Source organism: Mycteria americana, chromosome 23 (assembly GCF_035582795.1).
Source record: "Mycteria americana isolate JAX WOST 10 ecotype Jacksonville Zoo and Gardens chromosome 23, USCA_MyAme_1.0, whole genome shotgun sequence".
In the NCBI taxonomy this organism is placed as follows: Eukaryota; Metazoa; Chordata; class Aves; order Ciconiiformes; family Ciconiidae; genus Mycteria; species Mycteria americana.
Window position 1 is genome coordinate 2422979 of NC_134387.1, and position 26633 is coordinate 2449611.

The 26633-nt window shown below is 48.1% G+C and overlaps 1 protein-coding gene across 2 annotated transcripts; it reads right to left on the reverse strand.

The window, feature by feature from the left end:
* Positions 1 to 737: 737 nt before the first annotated feature.
* CDS2 (CDP-diacylglycerol synthase 2) lies at positions 738 to 26463 on the reverse strand. Of its 2 annotated transcripts, none has more exons than XM_075523567.1 (13): positions 26323 to 26463; positions 13374 to 13516; positions 12294 to 12390; positions 11787 to 11884; positions 10915 to 11054; positions 10433 to 10491; positions 9580 to 9662; positions 8624 to 8711; positions 8220 to 8288; positions 7402 to 7554; positions 6980 to 7099; positions 6208 to 6311; positions 738 to 5516 (listed from the first exon to the last, which is right to left on the reverse strand). In XM_075523567.1, exons 3-13 carry the CDS (start codon positions 12348 to 12350, stop codon positions 5387 to 5389), a joined length of 1101 nt encoding a protein of 366 aa, XP_075379682.1. In that variant the 5' UTR covers positions 12351 to 12390; positions 13374 to 13516; positions 26323 to 26463; the 3' UTR covers positions 738 to 5386. The 2 variants fall into 2 exon arrangements, with proteins under 2 accessions (XP_075379682.1, XP_075379681.1); XM_075523566.1 differs by lacking the exon at positions 26323 to 26463 and adding an exon at positions 26091 to 26243.
* Between the last annotated feature and the right edge of the window lie 170 nt (positions 26464 to 26633).

Genomic DNA, 26633 nt, shown 5'->3' on the forward strand with positions numbered 1-26633 from the left:
AGCAATTTTCTGCTTAACTGGCCGACTCTTCCGAGGGCGCCTGTTGCAATGCGAGATTTGGGGCTTTAGAGCAATTTTGCAAGGTTGCTATAGAGAAAGAGAGGGCATCGTGTTTTGTTGCTGTTGGAGGATTAATTTGTCTGAAAATGCCCACACAGCGTGACAGGAAGCAAAAAGAGGGCTGCTGATGGGTTGGTTTGGCTTAGCTGATAAGTCAAAAACAGTCAAAATAACACAAGAGCTAAAAATAGTATGTTTTACTGGGTAAACAGAAGGATTCCACGCTCCTAAGCCCAGGCAAGTCAGGAGAAACAGCTGAAATGAAGCAATAATTTACGCTAAGTGCAATTCCAACAATTTTTCACGTTCCCAATGAAATATTTAGGGTAAAATGAGCCGATTTGCAGGGTGCAGCGGTGCCAACACTTCCCTTATCTCTGATCAAGATGGGCCTGTATGATCTGATCACAGCTTCCACTACAAACCACCCTGGAAACGCAGCCGTTTGCGTCCCTCGTGCAGGACACGGAGGGTCCAATCCGCCCGTCTGCAGCCCTCACGTGTGTCTTTGCCACAGCCAGGTCTGCTCTTAGGAAGATCCCCAAGGAAGGAGAGCTACGGGGCAAGGAATGGGGGACTCTGAGTTTAAAACAGACCGATCTGCTTTACAGAGCACGGAAAGGAGGTTTTTGGCACCTCCGACTTGCCGACTGCGCTGAATAAAACTGCACTACAGATAATGGAACTTATATTTATTTAACAGTAACATATAGTATATAAATAGGGTAAATACTTTAAAATATACAATATATCACATTCGGACATTCAGTCAAAGAAAGGCAGCTCTACATGTGTAGCTAAAACATTAATCAAAAGAACGATGCACAGAGAAAGAAGCAGATGGTAGAAACACATCAGGTCTGGAGAACAGGAGCACACAAAGATTACAGCAGTACAAAACGCGACTCCGTGGCTGGTTACAGAGGGCAGGAACCACAGGAGCTTTCACGCGATGCTTTTTGTGACAAACGCCTGTCCCCAGGAGGGTCTGGATGGGCCGTGCGGATGCTTTCGACACAGCTTTGTCCTCCTCATATTGTACAAAGCTGGTCAGAGGAGGCGGGGGAAGGAAGAGATGCCAGGACCCCATCACAACCACAGTCGGGGGAACTCGTTGCACACATCGGGAACAGGAGACATACCTTGGAACAGAAGATACCGGCATTTCACAGCCTGGTGCCAAGCGTTCGCTGATGCTACAGGATTTCCAGCTTCGTGAGCTGCACAGGGTACCACAAACCCCAGGCAATGGCTGCCCCTTCAGATCAGTGTCAGCAGACTTCTGGGCCCATCACCCCGAATAATATCTAAATAATACATGCTGATGGGCACGGGACATGATACTGAATGCAGAAACCAGGTTTTGATGTTTCGCTGAGCACTGCAGGCCACGGTCTGGCCGTGCATCCGATCTGCAAACTAATTTGGGCTACAACCAGCCTTGGAGAAGCGAATTCCTATCAGAGCGTGCCAAGTGCTTGTCTACCCAGACCTAGCCCAGCCGTGCCTGCTCAGGCTGTGGATCAAACCAGCGTCCAACCCATATCGCTGAATCACCCACCAGCAAACAAACGTCATGAACACTTAGAGTCACCTCACCAGGACAGCCAGCTTCTCACGCCGTGCAAAAGCAGCTTTCTAGGCATGTGCCATCCCTGTGCTCATTAAATACGCTCACGTCCCTCCCTGTCCGCTCCAACTGGAAAAGCAGTGACCGCTCGTGAAGAGGTGGTCTGCACACCAGCCTGTCCCCTGCCAGGCAGCAGAAATACCCTCGCAAGCTTCGCATTGGCCAAATCCTGCTTTTCTCTTCCTTCTGACCCAAGCACACACGCCGGCTGATACAGTACCTCCCCCCTTACTGATCTGCTCTCACAGTTATTTCCCTCTTGGTGGGCACAAGCAGGAGGAACTTCTCCGGTCGTGGAGCCCACTGTGAACAAAAGCTATTGTGCAATGCCGAGCTCGAGCCTTGCAGCTGGAGAAACTTCACGTGAGCCTGCATCGCCTCACCTAGACATCCCTGGTGTCAGTTTGGCCTCTCCAGCAGCACCAGCTACGTCAGCCTCCCTCCAAACCTAAATTCTTACGAGAGCTGCAGCATGACCAAGGTCCTGCACGGCTTAATGCAATGAAAAGAGGCGCAACATGTCTTCCTACACATCCCTGGCATCACAGTTAACTCCTTTAGGGACAGCCAGAGCCAGTAACGTCAGCTTTTCATTTCCCCTAACTTTCTAAGTCTAACTTGAAATATCTATGGCAAACTAAAGCCACTCACAGGCTGGGCTGATGGGAAAACCCACCAAATGCTCCCCAGGCAGCGCGCTGTCGCTAAGAGCGGAGTAGTGCTATCACATAGATTCATACCAGCGGTGTAGAAGTGGGTTTGCCAGCCCGACAGAGGACCCGCGACAGTGCTCACCAGTATTTCTCAGCAAGATCAGCTGTACAACTTGCAAACAACCTTAACAACCCCCATCTCCCTCCCTTCCTCCTCCATTTCTCAAACGGATGCGCTGTTCCCATTCAGTTTAGTAAGCTTCAATGCAGGATGCTAAACCCTTTCCACGTAGCTTTATCTTTCAGGATCAAAACAGGCTTGGAAGTCCACCCTTTAACTGCACTGCTGGGAAGGAAGCAAGAATAAAGCTGCGGGCTCACCAGGAAAGGCACCCACCCACATTACTGCTGCTGCTTCTCCCCCAGCCCTAGGAAGCCCCTAAGTGCGGCTGCTTTGCCCTCCAGTGTCCACAGCCAGCACTACACCCTTCAAAGAGGCCCAAATGCTACTTTAAATCAAAAGCATGCAGAAAAGCTTTGCGTTCCTTTTTTGCCCCACTAATTACAACTAAAGAGGTACAAAAGGTTTAAAGCAAGATGAGCAGGAAACTAAAGACCCATATGAGAAAATTCTTAATATAAAGAGCAGAACACTTTTGTAATATTTATCAACACTATAGCTTCTTCTGATGACCCAACAGTGCACTACGAGGGGTTTTGGCAGATGTTGGCAACGGGCAGGGAGAATCCAGCAAAGCACCAGCTTGTCTCACCCCACAGGGCAAACTGCTTTTCAGGGACTACACAAAACCCTGTCACTTCCACAGCTATTCCCAGCCCGGGTACTCCTTGCAGGTGCCCTGCCTTTGCCTAGCTAAACTCAGCCAAATTGTCATGAAACGCAGACCAAATATTCTCCCTGGGCAAAGCAAGATGGAAGCACCTTAATTCTCCCCTCCAGTTTTCCAATTAGGGGCTTGGACCGATATCTTCTAAGTCGACAGAAAATAAATCCCTGCCTAATTCAAGCTGGAAGGGAACAGTCTCCACAACTAGTCCAGGAAAGCCTCTCGGTACACCACTGGCATTAACCAAATGCAATCCTGAACTGGCTCCGTCGTAGCAGTCCTGCCTCCTGCCAGAAGCCAGCAACTTTGCCAGCACCGTGCTGAAAATAGTTGGTGGAAACAGACCCTTCTTCTCTGCGATCCGTGCTTTCGATCAAATACCTGTCTTTGCAGTACAATGGGCACAAACTTCTGCCCTGTGGTTCCTGTTTAGGGAGATGAAGCAGAGCTTACCACGCAGAAAGAGTCCTACAGAAACATGAGAGAGTTGGTATCTGTTAATGTATTTACACGCTCTCTCGCTCGCTCAGGGTAAATGAAAGCAATGGCAGAATCAGAATATGGAGTATGAACTACGAAGTATTTTCAGGTGTTTTATTTTCCATCAACGCTTAGCTAGCTTGCAGCGTGTACGTGTCTCCATGGGGGGGGGTGTCTGTGTATAAGGTTTATGTCAGCAACTGTTTGAAAACAGCAATGTACTTCTGCATTATCTTTCCCTGTCACTCGTTCCCCAGGTTAAAATAAGGTAAAGTTTCTCTCTCCCATGCACAAACTATGGAAAGAAGTAAAATCAGAGTCACCTTGTGTTTGGGAACATTGCATAAGGTGTAAACTGGGGATATTTTCACTATCTGATCACAAAAAAAAAAAAAAAAAGTTTTACAATCTTTAGGGCTCTCATTTTTAAATAATAAAAAAGTATGGCAAAATAAAAGAAAGTACTTAGATAAAATTTGCAACTATTAATTACAAACTATTTATGACAGGATTTAGTAAGCGAAGCAGGACAGAAGCCTGCAGGTAAATGAACCCAGACTGAAATGCAACATCGACCATGACAAACTCAGCAGCATGACATCTAGAACTCAAGTAACAAACAGGTGATAGACATGATCCCTGAAAGAAAAACAAAATACCCAGCTGACAGCACCAGCGGGGTGCTGGAGCCCCAGCCAGCAAACTTCAGAAAAAAACCAAGTTGGAAACTGCTCTCCAAATCGGTTGAAATATCCCAGTGCGGGGTTTCCAACCATCGAGAAATGAAAAAGTGTGGTTCAGTGTTTCTTAAAGGTTATTTGATGGGGTAAAAATGAACCAAGTTATTTAAAGGCTTGTTCTTACTTGGCAGGAATTACTCAATGAAACTTCAATGTTCTTTAAAACCTATTTACTTGATTCAGTTTTGAAGCAATTTGAACCTCCCACATTCCCACAAGCAACTACCAGTTTCTTGACTCCTTGTCCCCAGTCTATTTCTGGTTTAATCGGTTATAAAACTCTTATTTGCCAAAATATCAGCCATAAGGAGGGAATATGAGAGGCACTGCAAAAAACAGCAAGTGAAAATAGATGCACGTGCCTGGCTGGGCAGAGGAAACGTGGCTGGATTAGTACAAGATCCTCTTCAATTAACAGAGCCTTGTGCTCACCGTGCAGTCTGCAAGGAGGTTGCACACAGGCATAAACGTGGCTTTCTGGGAAAATTAACATCGCATTCACAGTTACCACCGCAGAAAGCGATGGTCCCCAGAGCCGCCATCGTGAACGCAGCCTGGCACAACGGCCAGGGGAGCTGCACGGCTTCACCTTCCCCGCTGGCTCCCACGCGCAGAGGCAGTTGTACGGACAACGCTTTGCGTATTCCCTGCATAAACACACTCACAGGAAAAGTTCAGCTCTGCCCAGGTGCATCGAAGGTTAAGAACAGACCATGAGGACAGTTGTACCCTCTTACTTTACCCAAGAGTCCTTCCAAGCCTTAACTCCTTTTCCGCTATAAACCCAAGATTTGCTCATTTGAACCAAAGCGATATAAATATATTATTAAAAAAACCCACAAATGCAAACATTTACCAAGAAAGAAAGAAAAGTTACAGTGAAATGAGGCCTTGTTATTGTCTTAAATCAGGCAAGCCAGGAATTTCCTCGAGGAGGCTTGTCTGTTTTCAGTCCTGTTCCAATCGCCCGGCTGTCTATGCGTCCTCCAAACTACCTAACATACCCTTGTCAACAAGGTGTGCTTTTAGCGTGTTGAAGATGTGGAGCTGCTGGTCTGGCCGCAAGGTTAAGAACTGCTGGATCAGTTTGCTTGGGTTAGGACCTCTGAAACACAAAAGCATCATTATTAATGAGTCACATCATTGCTAAATCTCAATGATCTGGGAACCCAAGTGCAATTTCATCAAAATCATAGGCTTAAAGTAAAGAGCCATGTTGCCCATTCCTTCACCAGTTCTACCCAGGGAGCTTAACTCCATTTGAGATGTGGAAATGGATTCAAAAGGCACAGGATGCTGAACGGTAAACAAAAAAACCACCCCAAACCCAATCTCTTTCAAGAGGGTTGTGCATCTTCCCTCACCAGCAGATGCTCCCCCTCAAAAATCAAAGCAGCCACACAAAGACAGTTCTTCAACTCCTTCAGTACATCTTTTATGCACCTACAGACTTTCTTCTACGCTTGGCTACAGAACACTTGTTAATGCTACAAAATTATTTTTCTGCTCGTTCAACTCTGGAAATCCTGCTCAAGATTCACAGGGATGCAGAAGGGACAAGGAGGAGTTTCAGAGAGACTGGAATAACAGACCTTGGGAAATGGGGGTTGTGTTTCCAGCTCTGCCTGACCCTGCTAAAAGATGCTTCCCTTCTTCAACCCTCCCATTTCCTCTCTTTCTTTGTCTTACGTTTTTAGGTGTTAATCTAACGGGGAGAACAACTGTCTCTTATTACAAGCCTGTATGTCACTTGAGTTTGACAGGGCCCCCAAACTTCACCGCAAAGCAATAAATACCTGATAAAGCTCGCGATGTACACGTTAACAAAGGTAGCCATCAGGTACTGACAGTCAAAGCGGTCCATGATACCTCCGTGCCCTGGGATTGTGTTGGCAAAGTCCTGTGCAAAGCAGAGGGGATTGTACTGAGCAGTCTCAAATGCCCATTACCTGTACTTGCTTATGTACCTCCATGCACGACGCTCATACCCGTGCTCTAATTCTTCCCAGAAGGCAAAAGTCAGACTAAGATGACTGATCTTAGGTCAGATGACTGACTTAAGTCAGATCTTTAGTCAGACGACTGACTTAATCTCTGCCTGGTTTTAAAAGTTTCGCCTTTATGAAGACTACCAGTGCCTGAGGGACATCAAGGCTTAACTCAGGTCTGTCACTCAAAAGTCAAAGGCGGCTAACGTTTCTCTCTTGCAACGCTGTCTTGCCTTTCAAGGCATCTTAACCGAACACAGACTGTTTATATGTAAACCAGCCTGCAAGAGATCAAGGGAAGCCTCAGATTGCAAAATTTCCTGACCGAGTCTCTCTTCCTCTACCTCAAGTTCTGCACCAAAGCAGGGTTTAGAATATCACAGTTGAAATGTTAACGTCTCTCCCCATTCAGTCACAAAAACGAGATCCTGCTCCAGCATTTTATCTGTGACTGAAGAAACCTTCTCTCCCTTCCCAAAGCTCACAGCCTGCCACTCCTTGGAGCACAGGGACTGCTCAGAGTGGTAGCAAGTATTTACTCTTTCCTTTGTAAAATGTAAATTACTTTGACCATCCTCACCTTGATTTTGAAGGCCCTCTTAAATCCACTAGCAAAGAAGCCTCCGAATGGCCCAATGAGGGAGGCAAAAGTAGACAGTGCGATGCTGTGGATTTGGAAGGGGTACATCCGGACTGTCTTCTGCAGGAAGAAAACCGTGTCAGAGAAGGATTTTCAACAAGAATAGCACCGTCCACCACTTGCTCCTCTTTCTGTGCTCTCCAGGCTTTAGATCTCTTGGTTTTCAAGTGGGTTAATGTCCCACCAGACTTGGGACACTTCCTTTGGGCCTTCAACCAACATGGAGCACCATTAAATTCCCCCCCTTTTTCTGGATCATCCCTTGTCATGTTCCTTCAAACACCATCAAAATAAAGCCCTGATCTCTTTTGTTGGTGCTCCTATCGCAATAAATAAGCTCCAATAAACAGAGAGAGTCCTACCCAGCCCACCACAGACTGCAGCACCAAGGGGATGTTGTACTCCTGTAGCTGGAACAGCTCGGACGGCTCACAGTCCACCGTGAAGCTGTTGGTGTCGTTGTTGAACTCCACCGGACAGGTGAAGCACCGGTACCCAGACATCACGTAGGACAGCTTCAAGGAGAGAGAAAAAGAGACGCACCAAGAGAAAGCAGGGTTAATACTTTCCTGAGTAATGTGGCAGAGCTGATCTCAAGAGAAAAGGCTGCTCAAGGACACACGGCGAGGAGGGAGCTACACTCCCAGCTTCATTAAGAAGATTACTCTCCTGAGAAGCAGTAATTGGCTAAAGGCAAAGTAAGCATTTTCGTTTAGTAAGTGCATCTGTTCAGCAAGCAGTGATCAGAGCCCCGTACGAACAGGCTGAGACAGGCTGCACCACTTGGCTGAGAGGATGGAAACAACCTGACACAGAGATCATCATAAAAACAGATAAGAATATTCCAAGAGCACTGAATTCCCTTGAAAATTCCAAGAGTACAGCCCTTGAAAAGACGCACAGCGTTCATCCAACAGCAGCAGGAGAAAGTTTCGAGGACAATTATTGTAAAGAACATGTCACAGGGTCTAACAGGGACTAACAACGTCCTCCATCTGCAGGATCTGCACGCAGCACAAAGCACAGCCATGGACCAGTTCAAATCCTGATCAGTGAGGAAAATGTGAAGTCTCTGACAGGAGCAGGAAGAGCTTACAGCTTGACTGCATTTTTTAGACAAAACTCTGTCACCCTACGAAGGGAAAAGACCAATGAAAGAAGCACCATGATTGCTACTTACCAGCAATCCAAACAAAACAGTGGCAAAAAATCCTCCAATAAAACCCTCCCAGGTCTTCTTTGGGGAGAGCTGCCAGAGAAAGAGAGAGAGAGAGAATTACAAACCGTACATCTCCGCACACCACTGCACACCTATGCAGCCCTTCTTCGCTCGTGAATTGCTGAGGCAAATAAAAATTGGTGCCAATAACCAACAAGTAAGTGTTTGGTCAGAACCTGACATTAACATCTCGGTCTGAAACAGTTCATTTCACTTCACAGCCTCAAAGATTGGGACACACATCAAGTTTAATTTGGAGGCTTGCTTCAGACCCACAAAAAGCCACAAAACGGGAGATGAGGGAACACAGGACTAAGACCCAAAGAAGCCAAAATGCGTGGTTTGTCCACCAAAGTGTTACGAACCTTGATGAGTGGGGTGCGGCCAAAGAAGAACCCGAACATGTACGCCATGATGTCATTGCAGATCACACAGGAAATTGGGACGATGAACCTAGATGGGAGAAGAATCAAACCATTGGGAAGTGCCAAGATCAGACAACTCCAAGACTTAACTAAATGAGCAGCTGCTTCATAAGACACTTTGCAGTGCCATCACATCAACCTCTCCCCCTCCAATGCAATGCAAGGAGCAACCACCTGAAGCTCCTAGGGCAATCTGGGGAATCACTCTAGTGCTCTGGACTCAAAAGCAGGTCGGGTACCCAGAATGGCCTGTTTTAAGCACATTTTCTTTTGCCACACGGGACACGCTGTTAGACAGTCGTCCCCTCTGCCACCCGAAGAGGCTGCATTTTAGCTGTAAGCAGGCTGCTCCCAAAGCACTCTGGGCTGGTTGTGGCACGCAGAGGAACATGCAATCTTAAAGCGGACAAAATTAGTTCCCGGCACTGCTGGTTTTGGGAGGACCACCAAAGGGGCTTCCCCTCTGCACAGCAGCTGGAGTAAGGTGGCAGGTTGCAATCTCCTTCCTTTCACAGTGCTGCTTCTACCATTATGCTGACGGCATTGCCCCAAATCAAGTGCCGAGCAGCACTTTCCCGTCCATTCGCTAGGTGTGGGTATAAAGAGAAAGCATCTACACAGGCCTGACACTGCCTGAAAGGTCCCTGCACCCCACAGCAATTTTCAGATGCTTCTTTACAACAACTCTCTATACTGTTCAATTAGCACAAAGCAAGTGCTACGTCACTGAGGTATCACTCAATCTTTTGCTTTTCTATTCCGAACAGGGTGGTCCCTCGCAGGAAGCACCTTCTCCTTGGCCATTTGTTTTTTAAAAAGAACAGTTTTAACTCAAAACACGGTCATTCGTTTCAGGCTGCAGAAATCAAAGCAACTCAGAACACACGGCAACTCACCATATCATTCCTTCAAACAGGTTGTGAATGATGAGGTGCGACTGGGTAACAACAATTAGCAACGTCACATGGGTCCATCCAAACTGGAAGAGAAGACAGCATGCAGTCCAGCCTGCCTAGAGACCCTGCCCATACGCATCGCTGGCAGAAATCAGATGCTGTTAGCTACCTCTCAGACAGAGAACGGCTCATGCACATGTGCATTTCTAGCATGCACCTTCACCATGACAAACACCAAGAGTCACGAAGAGCAGGGAACAGTCACCCATAGTAATTTATGGGCATGTTCTTCAGCTCAAGCCCAGAGGTGACCTTCATTGGGAAGACTTCTGCTGGACCAAATGCTCTTTAGCCCACCCCTATCCCATATATCTTGCTCAGCCTTCTGACTATGTAAGAAGAGCAGAAGACTGATAGATATCCAAGCCATACCCCTGAGTGCTGAATATATTGGAAAGCAAAATGAGCTGCGTCGATGGTCAAACACGAGCAATGCCTTACTGATGTTTGGGAAAAGGGGGACATCATAGCCAATTAACCCTGGTGGCCATCTACCCTCAGTACAAGAGTCAAAGAGCCTTGTGCAGGCCTCTCAGCTTGCAGGAAGTTTCTTAATAGCATCCACAAGTGCAGAGAGAAGAGAATACATGTTTGCAGGGAAATTCGGTCAGAGACACTTTCCTAAAAATACAGTCTGCTCACAGTAACTTTTCTTCCAGGCAGCGTTACAGTGCACAACCAGCACAGAAGCATCTACTGACATGTATTCCTCTACACAACATTTTCAAGCAGCCTACACTATTCATTCTTCTGCCTCCAAGTGGGGGCAGCCAGGCCCTGCATTTAACCTTACCATGTAGAACTGGAGGCGATAGTGTTTCTTCACCAGACTCAAGACAAACATGCAGAAACCTGATGAGAGACAGAAGGAAAGTAAACGGTGGGAATGTATCTTCAACAGAAAGAAATACTTTTTTTCCGTGACGTTCCACAGCTCTTTAGGTTCTTTACTTGAGGAAAGCAGCAATGTAGAGCAGGAAAACGTGCTACTTTTGGGAAGTCACAAAATACCTTTACCTACAAGTAGCACTTGGACAGATGAACAATCAAGCCTGGCTGTCCCGTACAGATTAGGCAGTTTTCTTCTACTGAGCCTCATGTAAGAGATTTGCCACCACTACTCTAACCATGCAGCCAAGCTGCAGCATCACTGAAGAGCAGAGATAATTTGCTACGGCTACTGCACTGGACACAATACTCAGGACAAGAGTAGTTCAAGGAGATTTCTTCCCTCCAGCCCAGACAAGATTAACCAGCAGAAAATGTGGTCTCTACCTGTTAAGTACAGGGCGAAAGAAATGAAGCGGTGGTATTTGCTGAGAATTCGCAGGGGCTCCTCTCTCTGAACCAGGGTGAAGAAATAATCTGTCACAGTCTCACCATAGAAAAAGTAGTTTACACAGAGCAGGAAGTACCTGTGAAGGATGCAGATGCTCGTTAGCAGGAACCCTACAAGGCTTCTGGAGAAACACAGAAAGTGACTGATCCCTAAGGTCTTTACATTGTTCTGGTACACTGCAAACAGGCTTTCTTCAAGTGGCAGCCAGAACTTTATTGCCCCCAGTTTAGAAATGTCACCTTCATTTAAACCTGCATCACTCAGCGCCACTTTGCGATGGATCACACCATCCAGGTTCGGTTTTGGCCTTCTGATGCACAAAGACTTTCTGCCTTTAGGTGGCACTCCTCAACAGGCCTCTGCGAGCTTGGGCATCCTAAAAGCACCCGCTCTGTGCTTTCTGCAAGCGCTGCTCCTGCCCTCTCCCCAGCCCTTACGTCCCAATGATCAGCCCTGTTTCACAACCACCTAAAAACCCCCATCCCACCCAAGCAGCCATGTCCATCTCTAAGCGCTGCCGCCTGCCAATGCCGTACCTTGCGCAGATCATGGGATTCAAATCTCCGCGCTTCATTAACAACAGGACAAACTTTATCAATACAGGTTCTTTCAAGGTATTGATCTATCAAGATTTGTGGGGGCTTTTCCTTTACAAGAGCTGCTAACACATGACAGTGGCCAACACACAGCAGTCCCAGGGTCTCTGGTTTGGAGGTAGCCAGATGATCCCCTTTGCTGCCTGTCTGCAATGAGGTGAAGCGTTACTGCTGCACATAAGCCAGGAGAGGGGAGCAGCCCTCTTACTCACCAGCTGAGCGTCCTGAACCACGGCAGGTCATAGGAGTGGTACACGTTATAGCCAATAGTGATAATTTCATGGAAACATTTGATCTGGACACACATCACCTGCACAAAAAGACATCTGGAAGCTGTAATACATGTTGGTTAAACATCTCTTTCCTCAAGGAGATAAAAAACATGCATGTGCAGAGCAAAAGACACTTTAGCAGTTGCTATCAGTCTGGCAGGAGTCTCGTAATCCAACATGGGAAGCTCACCATGTTGTTTTTCCCTCCCCTTTCCTCTGCAGGAGGTTTCTAACAACCCCTTGTATTAGTTTCGATTGCAGCCAAATGCTGACTGCCAGGGCAGGTGGTCACGGATTCCTTCCAGCTTTCCTCCACGGAGAGAGAAATCCAGCAAGCTGAATAAGGGCCTCTAAAATATAAGGCTCTGAGCCGCCCAGCCCAGCAATGGTCCCAGCAACCTTCCCCCCATCGCTGTGAACGTCAGGGCATCTCTCTGGAGCACTTACTATCATCATTAAGACCATGGGTCCTAAGTAGATGATGATGAAGAAGAAGGTGATCATTGCCAGCGTGAGGATGCCTCTTACCCACCAATTCTTCCATCTAGGCCACAGAGAAGGAAAGATGTTAGAGAAAGTCAAAACAGAGCAAGGCAGCAAGACAGCACTTCTGCTCGCTGCACATCACAGGAAGGAAACTGAGCCCTGGAAACCCCAAGTTCCCTTTCAGTGCTGCAAAGAGACCTTCATCCACTGATGAAGGCCTGGTTGCAGCAGCTGCAAGGCTACAGCTCAGCTCAGTTTTCCCTGCTATGAATTTCACTAAATGCAGAAAGCGTTAGCCAGGCGCAGAGCACCTCCAAGGGCACTGAAATGGGACAGGAGAGCGTCTGTTCCTGTTCTGCTTCAGGTTTCCCACACCTTGGACAAGCTGCGTGATAAGTTCAAATAAATGGGGACCATTACCCCTCTCTGCACTCCTTTTCAGGAGGAGACGTGGGCCCTGGAGTGTCGTACCCTCGGTACTCTCCAACAGATCCTGCCTTGAGCCTCTCCCATCCTGACAGGAGACACACTTTCTCCCGTGATAGGAATAAGATGCTTTTCCCCCAAAGCAGTCTGTAGAAAACATTCCTGGTTTGTTCTTAAATCTTGTCCTTATCAGCATGTTTTTCTCATGCATTCCTGCAGAAGTAGGTCACACTAGTGGTTAAAAACCATGGCAGTCGAAGTCCTTGCTGAGAGTGCCGTCAAAGCTAAACGCAACTGTCTTCTGCCCCACCCCGGCCTCTTTTCACCTGCCAAGACCAAGCACGCGGCGAGGCGGCCCTCCCACCGCACTGCTCTGCCACCAGTCCTCTCCCACACAGAGCAGCCCTGAGCGCTGCGCTCTGCTCTCCCTGCTAGCATCACCATCATCTTGTTTCCTGTGGGGGCACCTTCCTGCTTGCACGGCAGGGAGGGAGAGCGCAGCGCTTCCGAGAGCTGCTTTTTCAGCTTCCAGCAGCCACCGCCGAGGCTAGGAAAGCTGCAGTGAAGGTGCAGGGGCCCTGGCAGCAGAGGGGAAGGATGCTCAGTGAGCGCTACCTTGAGGACAGGTTGGAGAGAGCTCTGTTCAGGACCTCTGGAGTGTCATCCGATGTCGGCACCGGGGGCGATCCTCCAAATTCGGACTTGCTTTCGCTGTCTGATGCTGTCTCTCCATCTAGCTTGTTCTCAGACTCTGACTCCTGCAAGTTAAAGAGAGGCAGGGAGCTTTACTAGACACAGTGCTGGCACTCTTTGAAGAAACTCAGACCAGCCCACTGGATGTGACACTTACCACCGCTCTGCTTCTGCATGAGAGAAAGAGGAAAAGAAAATATTCTGGGTATTACATGGGGTTATACCCATGAGAAACAACATCAAGTGTTTTAGGTGACATACATGATGGGTTTTACTGTCCATCAGTCTCAGCAGCAGCCACAGAAAAGGATCTGTTCCCTCTGAACAGTTAAAGACACGTCATAGTTGAATAATAAGTATCTCCAAGTGCAGCGAACACGTAAGGGACACAGGCTCGTTAGCAGGAATTTGTACAGGATCTCCCAATCCCCAGGCAGATCTCCAAGTATGCAACACTGCCCAAATTAGACAGAAAGAAAGGCCTCCAAGTAGACAGGCTCAAGGCTTCCAGACTTTTCAAGTGCTGACTTTACATGCAGGCACTAAAAATAACACCGAGCCCATCCTCAAATAGCTGAAGAGGAAGAGCATGGCTTATCGCTCAGGCCCAACCATCCTCTCTGGCCACAGAAGAAACCTGATGTACTGGAAGGAAATACGCGTGCTTCCCCGCCCCCCGTACTGCACAGCACTTCGCTCAGAGCAAAGTCCTGTGTTTAGGACTTTGCTCCTAACACAGGTGAGGCAGGAGGTTACTGAAGGCTCTGCACCAGGCCAGTGGTGGGAAAAGGATTACAAACAACCTCCTGGCTCCCGGGCAGTGCCATGCCCTCTCCCCAGCGGCAGTTTTTTTCCTCAGGTCCAGCTCCTGCACAGAGGACGAATCCAACCGTCAACATTTTGCCCTTCATTTCAGCGGCAGAGCTCCACCCCGCTCCCCGGTCCTTGAAACAAGGGAGGAAAACGCCACTGCCTGGGGAGCGCTTGTGCATCAGGCCAGGCTGAGCCCATGCATTTGGCCTCAGACCACGGGCTATTTTAAAATTCCTGGAAAAGAGAGCATGTTTGCAGGAAAAGCAAGGAGGGAGCCAAGCTGACAAACGCTGGGAGCTCTGCAAACAAAGCCACTTCATCCCTTTGGGCTCCCAGGCAGCGCTGCCCCATGCTTGGAGAGGGGGGACCCCCACCAAAACAAGCATCCGCTGGGACTGGTTTGGTGTAACCAGATCGAGGGGTATTTGTAGTTCACTGGAACAGTAAGACTTGAGTAGCTCCTTTATTTAAGGCAGGAAAAGATAATTACTCCCCAAGCTGTGATGTGTCAATGGCTGCAGGCCAGGTTCTTAAAACAGACAAGGACAGCTAGATACCGTCAGGTGGAGGCAGCTAAAAATACGACGGTGTTGTTGGAGACGTCTTCCGGGGATGAGCGAAGCACCGGCCATCGCACCAGTCGCACCCCGTGTTGCCTCTTCCTCGCCTTGCTCCATGCTCGCTTCTTTCCGTTCCCATCAACTGGGAAGGAAGAGGAAAGCAAATCCTCTGCCAGCACTCCCATGGGTTTGGAGAGCTGGCAAAGAAATGCAACTTGGCTTTTTCTTCAGCTGTTTTTTAACTGACCTGTAAAATCCACTTGTCCCTTGGACATCAAGAGAGATTTAGTGCCATTTAGCTGGGGCCACACAAAAGATCAAATCCATAAGGCAGCTGCAAATGGCAGCAGGCAAAAAGACTGGAAATAATAAAACTCCCTGAAGACCATGAATCCTATAGCACAGCACAGGTCAGGGGCCCTGTTCTTGAGCAGGTTTGGGGAAATCAGTGCACTGTATTTAGCTACGGTCTATGTTTCCCATTGCAATGCTTTCTCTATGCTTTCTCCAAGAAAAGGATTCTCTGCAGAATTCCCCTGTGAGCAATCTAAACAACAGAGAAAAGCTTCAGCTCCAGCCTGACCAAACTCAGTTTCTCCTTCTGGTCTTCTAGATTACACTTAGGAAATGGGGGCTTTGTTTCTCTTGTTCCATGTTTCTAAAAAAAAAAAAAAATTAATGTGACTAATTCAAATCAATTGGGCAAGGAAGTGCTTAAGTACTTAGGGCAACCACCATCATCTGTATAGGCTAAAACAAAAAACCTTAAGCAGAATTTCTAATGCAATCCAAGTATCCACCATCTCATGCAAGTCCCAGGCTCGCCGGCCATGCAATAAAAGGACTAAGCATCGAAACGAGGAAGCAGATCCAAGCCAGCATCCCTGCATTTTATTCCCCAAAGCACTAACATTGGAAGGCTAAGTGCAAAGCAGGCAAATTATTCCTTGCCTGTAGGCCAGAGGATCAGAAGTTTCGCAAAGTGCTCAGAGACCAAAAGAAAGGGAAAGAGCACTGATGCCTTCCTCCCTTCCACTCCTGGCCAAGACCATGAAGGATGAAAGCAACTGCATAGCTCAAGAGACAGAGGAATTTGATGTTGCAACTGAGCTAATCTAGCAGCGGCTGGAACGGGCAGTCCCGATCTCTGCCGTAGCCCAGCCGATGATTTCTTGCACTGACACCGACGTTGCAGCTAAATTGATGTAAACCACATCACCAGTTCCCTGATCCGCTGGTTTCAGTGCAACGCCAAACCAAACCTCATGCTGCAAAGTGTTTTGGTCTCCAAAAGCAGGAGCACAGCCTCACTGGATCAGTCCAACGGCACACGCATCCCGCTGTTCCCCACTTCATCCTCAGCAGGGGCAACAGGAGAGGTTGTGGAACGGCCACGCAGTACCCGCAGCTCCAACAGACATTGCCACGTTATTTCCAGAGAGTACAAAGAAGGCAATCAAGAGGTTTGTCAAGATAAAGGGACGTTGTTAGGGTTCAACATCAAATGTAGGACTCCTTCCTGCCACATGTCTTGCTTGCTCAATTTAAGCCTGATGGGAGGTGGAAGAAAACATTTTCCCTGATGGAAGAAATCACCAGTCAGAGTGAGGGCTAACACACATTGTAACATCTTCATTTTGAAAACAACGGAGCAGAGTCGGGAATCAGCTCTCCCTACTCAGATCTCTCTCTCAAACGGAGCGTTGGGATTATATAGGACGTTGTGCCAGATATAGGCTATGGAGAGGACTCAGTAATTGACACTATTTTTATACCTTTTATGCAAATTGCAACCATCAGCCTACAAATCACCAGTTTAAGCAGCTGAGTGGGGTGCTAAATAACTTGTTTAAGCCTGAGCGTGATGCACCCTGGTCTGGGCTACTTAATCCAGCTGTGGCAGTGCCTCGGTAACACCCTCCCGCACGTTTCCACTGCCATCTCGCTAGTCCTCCAACCAAGCCAGACAGATCCTCATCCCCGCAGGATAATCACCAGACAGCAATGCTTTCCGCAAAGCAGCTTGCAGCAGCGAGCAAAGAGCGCAAAGCGGCACAGACGACAGTGAGCGATGCTCGCCGAGGGCTATCGCCGGTGATAATTTAAGCTCATTACAGAGTCAGTGCTTCTGCAAAGAGCTTGTGACTGCAAGGGGCAGGTTTGGGCTGTGTGTTAAGCCACAGACTGCAAACAGAGACTCCCACAATGCCAGTACAAACAGCATTTCAGGGAAGCTGGATCTAACAGATGGTATTCTGACACCGATTCTGCTGCTCCCCTAAGAAACACCAGGTTCCTGATGCCTCTTCTGTGCTGTTTTCTCCTATTTCTGCCCTTGAAACAAAAGCCTGGAGAGACTCAGACCTGCAGCAAGTTAACCCAGAAATCGTGACTTGTCTCCTTTCCCAGCCACTAGACCTTACTCTCTCCTTTACCCTTCCATGGACCTTTTTTGTGCCTTTTTTTGGTCGTTGTTCAGGTTCTTCCTCAAATCAAAGCTATTTAGCCACAGGCTGATCATCACATACAGCTGATCATGCCTGAACCAACTATGACTTTGAGGCAGCAACCAACACAGCACAACACCGGTACGTAAAAGCTTCCATCTTGCACCAGGGTCTCACTGAACCAGACGCTGCCCAGACAAATGAAAAGGCAGCCCCGTCACCTTTCAGCAATCCCACCACTTTCCACCGGTGCTCCTGCACCGGGACGTAGCTGTCTCCAGCTGTGTTTATCCCATAGTCTCTTACCATACCTCTCCCTCAGCAATTTTTCCTGTTAGTTCAGTCGCTGACATTCCCTCTGCCTCTCTCCTCCCAGGCAGAAGGAGGGCAGAGCACTCGGTGCAAACGTGTGCCAGGATGTCAGAAATCTGCCTGCACGATGCAGAGCTGGGAAACAATGAAAACCCCTTAGTAAAAGCAAAGCAAACTTTCCCTCTCGTTACCTTGAAATCTGTCTTTATTTTCCCATGTCTTTTACAGGATAAGTATTAGGTTTATTAAAACGCAATCAGATGCAGTAGCTTTTACTGGCTTTTGTTACCAACATGGAGTTATTAAATTGAAAGGCTCTTTTTTGTGCAAATCTGCCTGTCCAGCACTGTAGGCAAGCCCAGTGCTCCTTCTTCAATTTATCATCTCACTATTGAAGGCTTCTTAAAGAAGCAAGGGAATAAGTAATGCACGAATAAAATCAAAATAGCAACGTACATTTTATCCTAACTCATTCATTTCTGCACAAGTCATGATGAGAAGAAAGAGTAAAACCCACAGATCTCTGAGGTCTGTTTCTCCTGACTGATGAACCAGAGCAGATGGAGGAAAAAAGCCGGATACCTACTTGCTTGTTGAAATCAGTTTGAAATCAGTTTGCTTGATTTTTGAAATCAGTAGGTCTAAACTGATATTCACAAAATATTTGTGAACAAATATTTTATCACCCTAAAGAAAGATACACGGAGAAATGAGTTGTCTTAGAACAACTTAACTCCTGCAAGCATGTGGTAAGAAATTTGTTCTCACATTTTAAATGGCTTTCTCACAGCGGAAGCTGTGAGCGCTCGTTTTTTTTGCCCAAGTATCCATGACATGATCTCAGTTGTCATAGAAACAAGTCAGCTATCTCCCTGCCAAAAATTTTCTGCCCAATACAGAGATACAGTTAAATATTCAATGCTGGTAGATTAAATTAGTTCAAGAAATCCCATTATTTGTGCACCTTTCTTGAAGCAAGGCGCTGTTTTTTTTAGACTTCCTGCCAGATTTTAACAAAAAGCTGTGACGGAAAATGCTAATACACTGCTGAAGAGAAAAATAGAGTTGCTTTTTCAGGCAATAAAATTGACAGCTAGAACAACAGGGACCAACTGTACTAAAGCCTCTACTATTCTCACCTCTGAGCACATGTGCAGGATCAAGGCCAATATAATTAGTCTAATGGATACAAACCCAGCTGCCTCAGTCGTGAAAATCTCAATGTTTTTCAAAAGTGGTTTTACTTCCTACGTCCGGGAAAACTGACAGATCCACCAAGGTGACATCAAGGCAAAAAATCGTCCCGTTACTCCCTAATTATAGGATATTCTCTTGTAGAGCTTTACAAGCTCAGATGGGTGAAACAAGAGAGAGATGTTTGGAGACCAGTAACACTAGAAGGAAGAAGCAAACAAGTGTCCAGGCTTGATTTGCACTAAGGTCCCAAAAAAGCACCGGCTTTTTGCAAGTGGGCACAAGGTAGCTCATGTCCTGATGCTGGTCTAGGGGAAAGTGCTTGAACTGCTTGGGCTGTGAAGTTATCTGCAGGGCAACTAAATTCAAGGTTCTCATGTCCCTCCATCAAGATATCCCACCAAGCTGGCATCTAGTGGTGACTGCTTGATTTGTGGTCTCAAAAAAAACAAAGGTCAATTCTCCTTTATGTTTATATGGGACTCCCTTCCCCATCCCAAAAAAACATATTCCAGTTGAAAGCAGGCACAGAAATTAGGGCATGCCTAAAAATGGAGACCGTTAGCAGATAACATGATAAACAGCAGAAATGTTTGCACGGTGGCTGAAATAATGAAGAAAACTCCCATGGCCATCTCATGTTCCCAAAGCTGCCCGCTTTGTTTTGAACACAAGCAAGCTCAGCTCGCCAGTGGGATGTGATCGGAGGTATGCACAGTTTGCATTTAGCAGAACAACAGTCTGATACAAGAGCCTGATCTCAGTGTCAGCAAATATGATTCATGCGAAGTCGCATATCCCTGTGACTCACTCGGCACAAGCTAATCCTCTGCCTGGCCCCCAGCACAGCACCCACTCCGGGGCCTGTTTATTCCAAGAAATCAAGGTAAATGACTCCAAGTCCTTTCGAGAAGCTATTGTATACAAAAGAGCACAAAAATAGGTTGCTGGTTCTGGCGTTCCCCCAGAATTTCCTACTGCTCTTAGCTGTAGGAACCTGCCTCCCTCTCTGAAACATGTGACAGAGATGTTTTGGAGAAAGGCTTCAGTGCTGGGTTCTGCTGGATCTAACTGGCATCCCTCTCCTATCGTGGCATTTACCGAACCGGCAGACTTTGTTGTCCCCACAGAGACAGAGGAACACGTACAGAAACAAGAAAGCAAAGCTCCTAAAGCGCCTCTAGGAATCGGTGTCTGAAAGAGGCTGCCCCAGCTTGGAGCTGCGTCGGCACGATTCCGCACAGACATTTCGATCTGTTGTTATTTGGAAGACCTGTGAGAACAAGAGGGAGAACAAACAGCTCCGCAACAACGGGTACACTGTTTGCATTGGAAGGTTAGTGCACAAAAAGTCTATTTTTGTTCTCCAAAATGAGAGCTTGCATCATGCCAAGGCCGATGGCTTCTGACCCTCAATTCCCCTCCCCTGGAGTTACACATATTTTTCCAAAATCTAATCGGAAAAAAATCTTACCAGCCTAGTTAATTTGCTGACTAAAAGGTGATACCACAATCTTGTTCACGTTTCTCTACCAGTCAATCCCGTTGGCTTTATTTGAACTAATCAAGGAAAGGAGCCATGTAAGACTTGGCCCAGGATGTTTAGATGTAATCCTGACGAACCCAAATCAGTAGTTTTCTGAAGTCCCAGCTATCATCATAAACCTACAGACTAACACTACTTGTTCTCTATGAATCTTCATGGTCCTTTATAATCCTGGAAAACATAAATCAGAGAAAACTCAAGTGAAGCAGATCACCAGGAGGGACACATGCTAACACAGACCACATTTGGGGGGAAAACAATAGAGCTATTGACAAGCACAGTAATAATTTCTGTCCCAAATTCCTGCAGATGCGTCCTGGTCAATACAAAGAAAAGTGGCAGTATTCTTTTCTTTCAGAAAGGAAATATGGATTTGCTTGGAAACACTGCGTCTTCACGTAAGCTGGTTTCCTAAAGGTTTTATCTCCAAGGGTAGTCTACCCCCGCTGCGCATCACTGCTCATTTAAAGCAGGCAGGAGGATAAAATGGTTTTCTTGCCACCTAATGTGTGGTATTGTGGTTGACGGACAGCACAATCAGTCCTTGGTTTTTCTCCCCGCTGGGAAGAGAAACGCAAATGTCTCATCACAACTTCCCTCCTCTCAGCACCAAACATCCCTCCGTTCACATGAATCACCCCCAGCATATCATTGCAAGAACACGGCTTCGGAAGCGCAAGCAGAGATAAGTTCGCTTACAGAACAGCTCGTCTGAGCGCTGAGCAAGAGCCCCAACCTCAACCTGCAACTGGGGGTCAAAGACAGCACGAATATCTGTCGGGAGCCGTGGATGTGCCACGGCCTCCCTCCATCACCCTGCGCTATACTGACCTTCCTGTACACAATAACAAGATGCAGTCGGGAGCGAGGACAGACCGCTGGAGCGGCAAGAGGAAACTCGGTAAGAAGCTCCCAGATTCACCAAGACTCAGCAAGAACACTTCAGAAAATAGGTCAGCCATCTGCCTGGAGGTAACGGCGACTTTTCAGATACTGCCAAGAGAGACACAATCTTAGGGAATGTAGCCCTCCAGACCAGGCAGAAATCAATCATCTAGTCATTAAATAAGGATAGAAAACAGAAGTCAGCTCTGAACTATCCAAAGGGCTGAGTAACAGAAAAGCAATGTGCCTTTGGGGGATTCAACCTGAGCATTGAGAATCTCCGTACTTGCTCTATCATGCACCAGTGCTGCATACAGCTCCATGCAGACTGGGAAGGACAGGACCTCCTCACAGCCCGAGGTGGAGTCGTCCAACCCTTAAAATGACAAAATCTTCCTGGGATCAAACTTCTCTGGCATCGCCACAAATGAGCAAGGAAATGGGCAGCTGAAAGGAGAGCCTGCGCATTTTGCAGGAAGGAGTAGTGGTCAAGTCAAACACCATCCAAAGGAAATGATGAGCAGCCTGCAGCTCTTTCTTCAGCTCCAGGGCAGGCCAGAAGCTGGCGAAGGTATTAAATTCGACAGCCGGTTATAATGAGCTCCATTAGAAATGCAATCAGTCCATTTCTCACCACCAAAATTAACAGTAACAGATAACAATGCCCTCCTGTTGGCAGGCTCACATAAAGCTGAGCATCAAACAGCAAGGAAGGCTGAAATGTATTCTCACATCAGACCTTGAGATTGCTACCATCTCTCAGGAATAAATGAGGCTCATGCTTCAGCAGAAGCCAAACAAACTGATGCTTGGTATCAAGCCTAAAATAATATTAAGAGCTATTAAAAAAATAAGCCTTTGGGGCGGGTCTGAAAGCGGACTTGTACTTCTGCCTCTCTTAATCGTGGATGAAGATGAAGAGAGGCATCAGTGCCGTGGTTTATTGGTTTTGGTCCTACAAGAACATCATCTTGTTATCACAAACTCCCGACTACTAGGAGCTCTCCTGTGACCGGGGAAGTAACAGGATTTGAAATTGCCTAAGCCTTCAGAGCGCCTGCACTGTTATTTCTCTACGTCCTGCACCTTCTCCCAAGCCAAACACCAAAATCGGAGCTGCTGCATCCTTTCCAGCACACACCAGGCAGCCGTTCACATCTACCCTTCACCCTCCCAAGCAGACCTAAGGGACAGTTACCTGTCAGCACCGGCATTCAAATACCTGGCACTTACTTAGCTCAGCATCTTCAAAGCACTTTAGATCACTAGGGAAGCCTTGCAAAATGTCTCTAGGCACAAGAAGTCATGAGGCTTGGAAGCCACAGTCTTTCACTTTTTGTACCACACGATACAGATGTAGCCAGATAAAAAGTCACATCATCAGTCCACTGCAGAGCTGGGCTGGAAAAAACAAGAGTCCTCATCATTGAACCCTTCCTAAGTACAGAAACATTTCACCCTTGCACACTTCATGCCTGCTCGGGACCTTGTATCAGTAAAGCGATGCTCTTGCAATCACCATCACCCCTTTTCCCATAAGAAATGAGCATCCCTGGCTGCTGTGGGTGCAATGAGGTGCCGAATGCTGCATGGTGGAAAAATTCACCTGCGTGGGCCATTGCACAAAAACGCCTGCCAGCACAGCGGCTGCAGGGGCCGCTTCCATTTGCTCTTGCAGCTGCCACCTCTCTTAAAAGGGACAGTATTTTCCAGCAAGACACTGACTGCCAGTGACAAAGGGGTCGGTAAACAGAGCCACAAGTGACGCAGGGGTGTGATCTGCAGCCCAGATAAGCCTGCCTCTAAATAGACCTGCCCTCCTCCCCTTCCATGGGACTAGGCCGTGGGATGTCCGAGACGCCCCCTGGGTTTCAGACAACTACAAGTGCAATGTCCTAGCAAAAGAAGGACAGAAAAGGAAAAAACCCTCTGTCCTCACTGTCAAGTCACACGAAGTACAAACCCCTACTGAGGAACGATTTTAAAATCCCATTAAACCAGCAGAAGCGTTCAGGAGCTCTGCATGCATCGTGAAACAATTCTCTTTTGCACTTTTCCTGTTCTCTTTGGAAGCTGGAAGAGAAAATGTAATTTCATGGGATGCGCACAACACAGGAGAGAAGGCACTGACCTCCGGTTTTAGATAATGAATGGGTCTACAAAGCAACGGAACGAGCCTACAAAGACCAAGGGAAAACGGGATCTGTAAGGTAACAAGAAAGTAGAACCTGTTTCAATCATCTCATCTCAGATATCTACACATTAACAGCAACAGTTGGCAGCATCTAAGTCCTCTGGGCTAAGAAAATGGGTACCAAGCACAAATAACATCAGTGCGAGTTTCCCTGTTTTTTCACTGGAGGGATCAGAGGGAGTTCACTGAGCAGAGTAAACAGATGTTGCCTTGTTCCCTTTGAGACGAAGATTGCGTGTTGCACAACAGTTTTAACAAAAATCAATTTTAAAATGTTCTGGCGCGACAGTCTCAACTGAAGCAGCACAGTTTCAGCTATAAGCACTGCCCCGTGCCAGCGGGGAGGAAAACATCAAAGCTGTGACATTGTGCAAGGGTTAGAGGACCAGAAAGTGAAACCAGCCTCTCTCTTTCCATTATCAAAACAGCAAAGTGGGAACAAGTTCAAAATACAACGTTCTGGGTCTAATCTTAAAACCAGCCTTGATGATTACAACTCATTCTAACTCGTTTCTTTTAATATGCCAAGAGCTCTTTTCAGAAGACACAAGGACTTCTGTAGAATACAATATGCATTGCTAAATTATTTTTCTTGGCAAGGCTGACGGAATGACAAAGCCGAAACGGGAATCTCCCCTCTTGACAGCAACACCTGCGGGCAACGCGCTGGGCAGGCTAAGACCACCGATAAATAGGACGCACACGAGCAATTTTCCTGCGTTAAGCTTTCTACTGATGTTATTCCCAGGCTCTGCCAGGCATTTTCCAAACACTAAAAACACAACAGCTTGATCTCAGGGGAGGAAAGATTGTTGTCTGCTGCCACGGAAAGCACAACGCTGTAGGCTTTTACTAATGGCAGGATTACTGTTACCAGGTAACCTCCCACCAGGCTTGATTTTAACAGTTTGGGGAAATTCTCTGTCTCCCGTAACGGCTTTCTATTCTTAAGAGACGTCTCGTTCAGCACCTCAGAGGAGCTGTTCTTCACTGCTTGGAAACATCTTTTCTTTCTCCTTTTTTCTTTTTTTTCTCTTGCAATTCATTTGAGCTGCTTTAGGGTGAGCAGTATGACATAAATGTTCCCTCTCTCTAGTAAGGATGCTTCAAGTCATTGACTCAAAGATACCATTAGAGGAGCCCTTCAGAAGGCTCGTTATATGTAAAAAGCATACTTGCCTGGCCATAACAAGATTGCACTCAAAATAGCGGCCCTCTGACCTTCTTTAGAAACACATCACAAGTAGCTAAAGCAAGATCACAGCGTGGCCAAGGGAGTTTGTTTGCATACCGGTTAAGCAGTACTAGTCCTTCCAGGTCGCTGAGGGACGCCTTCCAACTCCCACAAAAGTTCTGGAATATAAAAGTCCCTGAAGATTTTCTGCTGCAAAGTAAATTCCAACTGAGACAAACGTACTTATCTAGAAGATAACAGCTTTGCCCTATGCACAACAACAAAACAGGAGCCATTTTATTGCTCTCTTAATAGAGGTCAGTAAATCTGGATGTCACGCAGCTTCACGTAAGCTACGAAAAAGGCAGAAACTTCCGATCTACATCAAGGCAACCCATTCTCGATGCTGTCAGCGCTTTCTGTCCCAGTTCCCTCTCTCATCACATCAGCACAATCAATCTTCCTCGAACAATCAAGCCTCCTCAAACCTGACTGCGCAGCTCCTAGCAGGTGTTAAACCGGCATTCAAAACAGCATTAAATGTGACGTTTAAATTGAAAAAGCTCTCTTGCCTGATGATTTCACGCTTCTCTGAATTGCGTACTTCATGTATCAACAGAGGAAACCTCAACATGATGCTACTAAGGGCAAATGGACAAGTACGGGGCTGCTCCCCAGACACACGCATTAAACACCAACGCAGTGAAGAACCGCGCTTCCCTCCAGTTTTTGCTCTCTGTGGCCCCACAAACATTATTTACAAAGTTTTTCTTGACTGCTTATTCCTCTTGTTCCTTTCCTCTTTGGGGAGGCGCAGGAGTAAAGATGACAAGGGTGACAACATGACTCACAGAGCGACTGCCAAGCTCGGAGCATCCAACTGCGCTTGGGTTTGGAACAGAAGAGACATAACAGGAAAACAAAGTCAGCTTTTCTTGTCACGGCTCTTCTTTGGAGAAACGCAACCATTAAACCTCATTAAACTATCGACGGAGACCACGCACCCCACTGCAGGGAAGGGTATTTACTTAGGGATGACTTAGGAGATACCAAAGTCTTCCCTAAGGGAACCTGCGGGGTTTTGTAACCCCCACTTGAGATACCCCATAAAACCAGTTTACGCCCAGATCTCCGCGCTTCTAGAAGGCGGAATCCGGGACCGGTTGTCCAGCCACGGACAGAAACTCTCCCCGAGGCCGGGCTTTGCTCGTTCGGGGCCGGTTTTGGGGCTGTCGGCGGGGGGGGGGGGAAGGGGAGGGGGGGGCAAATAACCCAAGCGACGGGCCCCCGAGGCGCTGCAAGAGCACAGGCAGACGCGCACGGTGCGCGGCAGGACGGGGGTCGCAGCAGCGGCCCCGGCGCCGGCGAGAGGAGCCGGAGGATCCCCCCGCGGTCTACAGGCCGCGCAGCCAGCCCGCCGCAGGCCCCGCGCCGCCCCCCCACCGCCGATCCCCGCGCAGCGCCGCCGCCCCGCTGCCCGGCTCCCCCGCCCCGCTCCCCGGCCCGCACCCCACCTTATCCTCGGGCTCCTGCGCCCCGCCGGGCTCCCGGCCGAGCCGCTGCCGCAGCTCGCTCATGCCGGCCCCGCGCCCGCGGCCGCTCCGCGCCGCTCCGCCAGCGATGCCGCCGCGCCCCCCGCGGCCACCAGGGGGCGGGCGAGGGCAGCGCGCTGCCGCCGACCAATCGGCGGCGCGGGATGGACGCGGAGGGCGGGGTTCGCCCAACCCTGGCTCCGCCCAGGTGTACCCGGATGTGCGCCCGCCGGCGCCATGGTGGGTGGGCGCTAGTGCGTAGCCGCCGCCGGCGGGAGGGAGGGCGGCGGCGTCGCACCGCGATCGGGAAAGCCCCGCGCGCGGGAAGTTCACGGGCGCTGGCAGAAGCGTGACGGATTTGTCTGAAAGAGGAGATTGCGGCCGCTTCTCACTCAGGCCTTGAGTTCCTGTCAGGAACGGGCGTCTGAGGAGAGGCGCGGCGAGCTGTCCCTACGGACAGGCCCTACGTGTGGCACCGGCGCTGCGGTGCAGGCGGAGGACGGGCTGCGAGGGATCAGGGATCGC

What these genes read in the sequence shown, in the direction of transcription:
- CDS2 (XM_075523566.1), bottom strand. Translation starts at nt 26,153, where the DNA reads ATGAGCGAGCTGCGGCAGCGGCTCGGCCGGGAGCCCGGCGGGGCGCAG. An exon ending in TGGTTCAGGACGCTCAGCTG is followed by an intron (nt 11,055 to 11,786) that starts GTGAGTAAGAGG and finishes CATCCTTCACAG; the next exon opens with GTACTTCCTGCTCTGTGTAA. An exon ending in GCCGCACCCCACTCATCAAG is followed by an intron (nt 8,289 to 8,623) that starts GTTCGTAACACT and finishes TTTCTCTGGCAG; the next exon opens with CTCTCCCCAAAGAAGACCTG.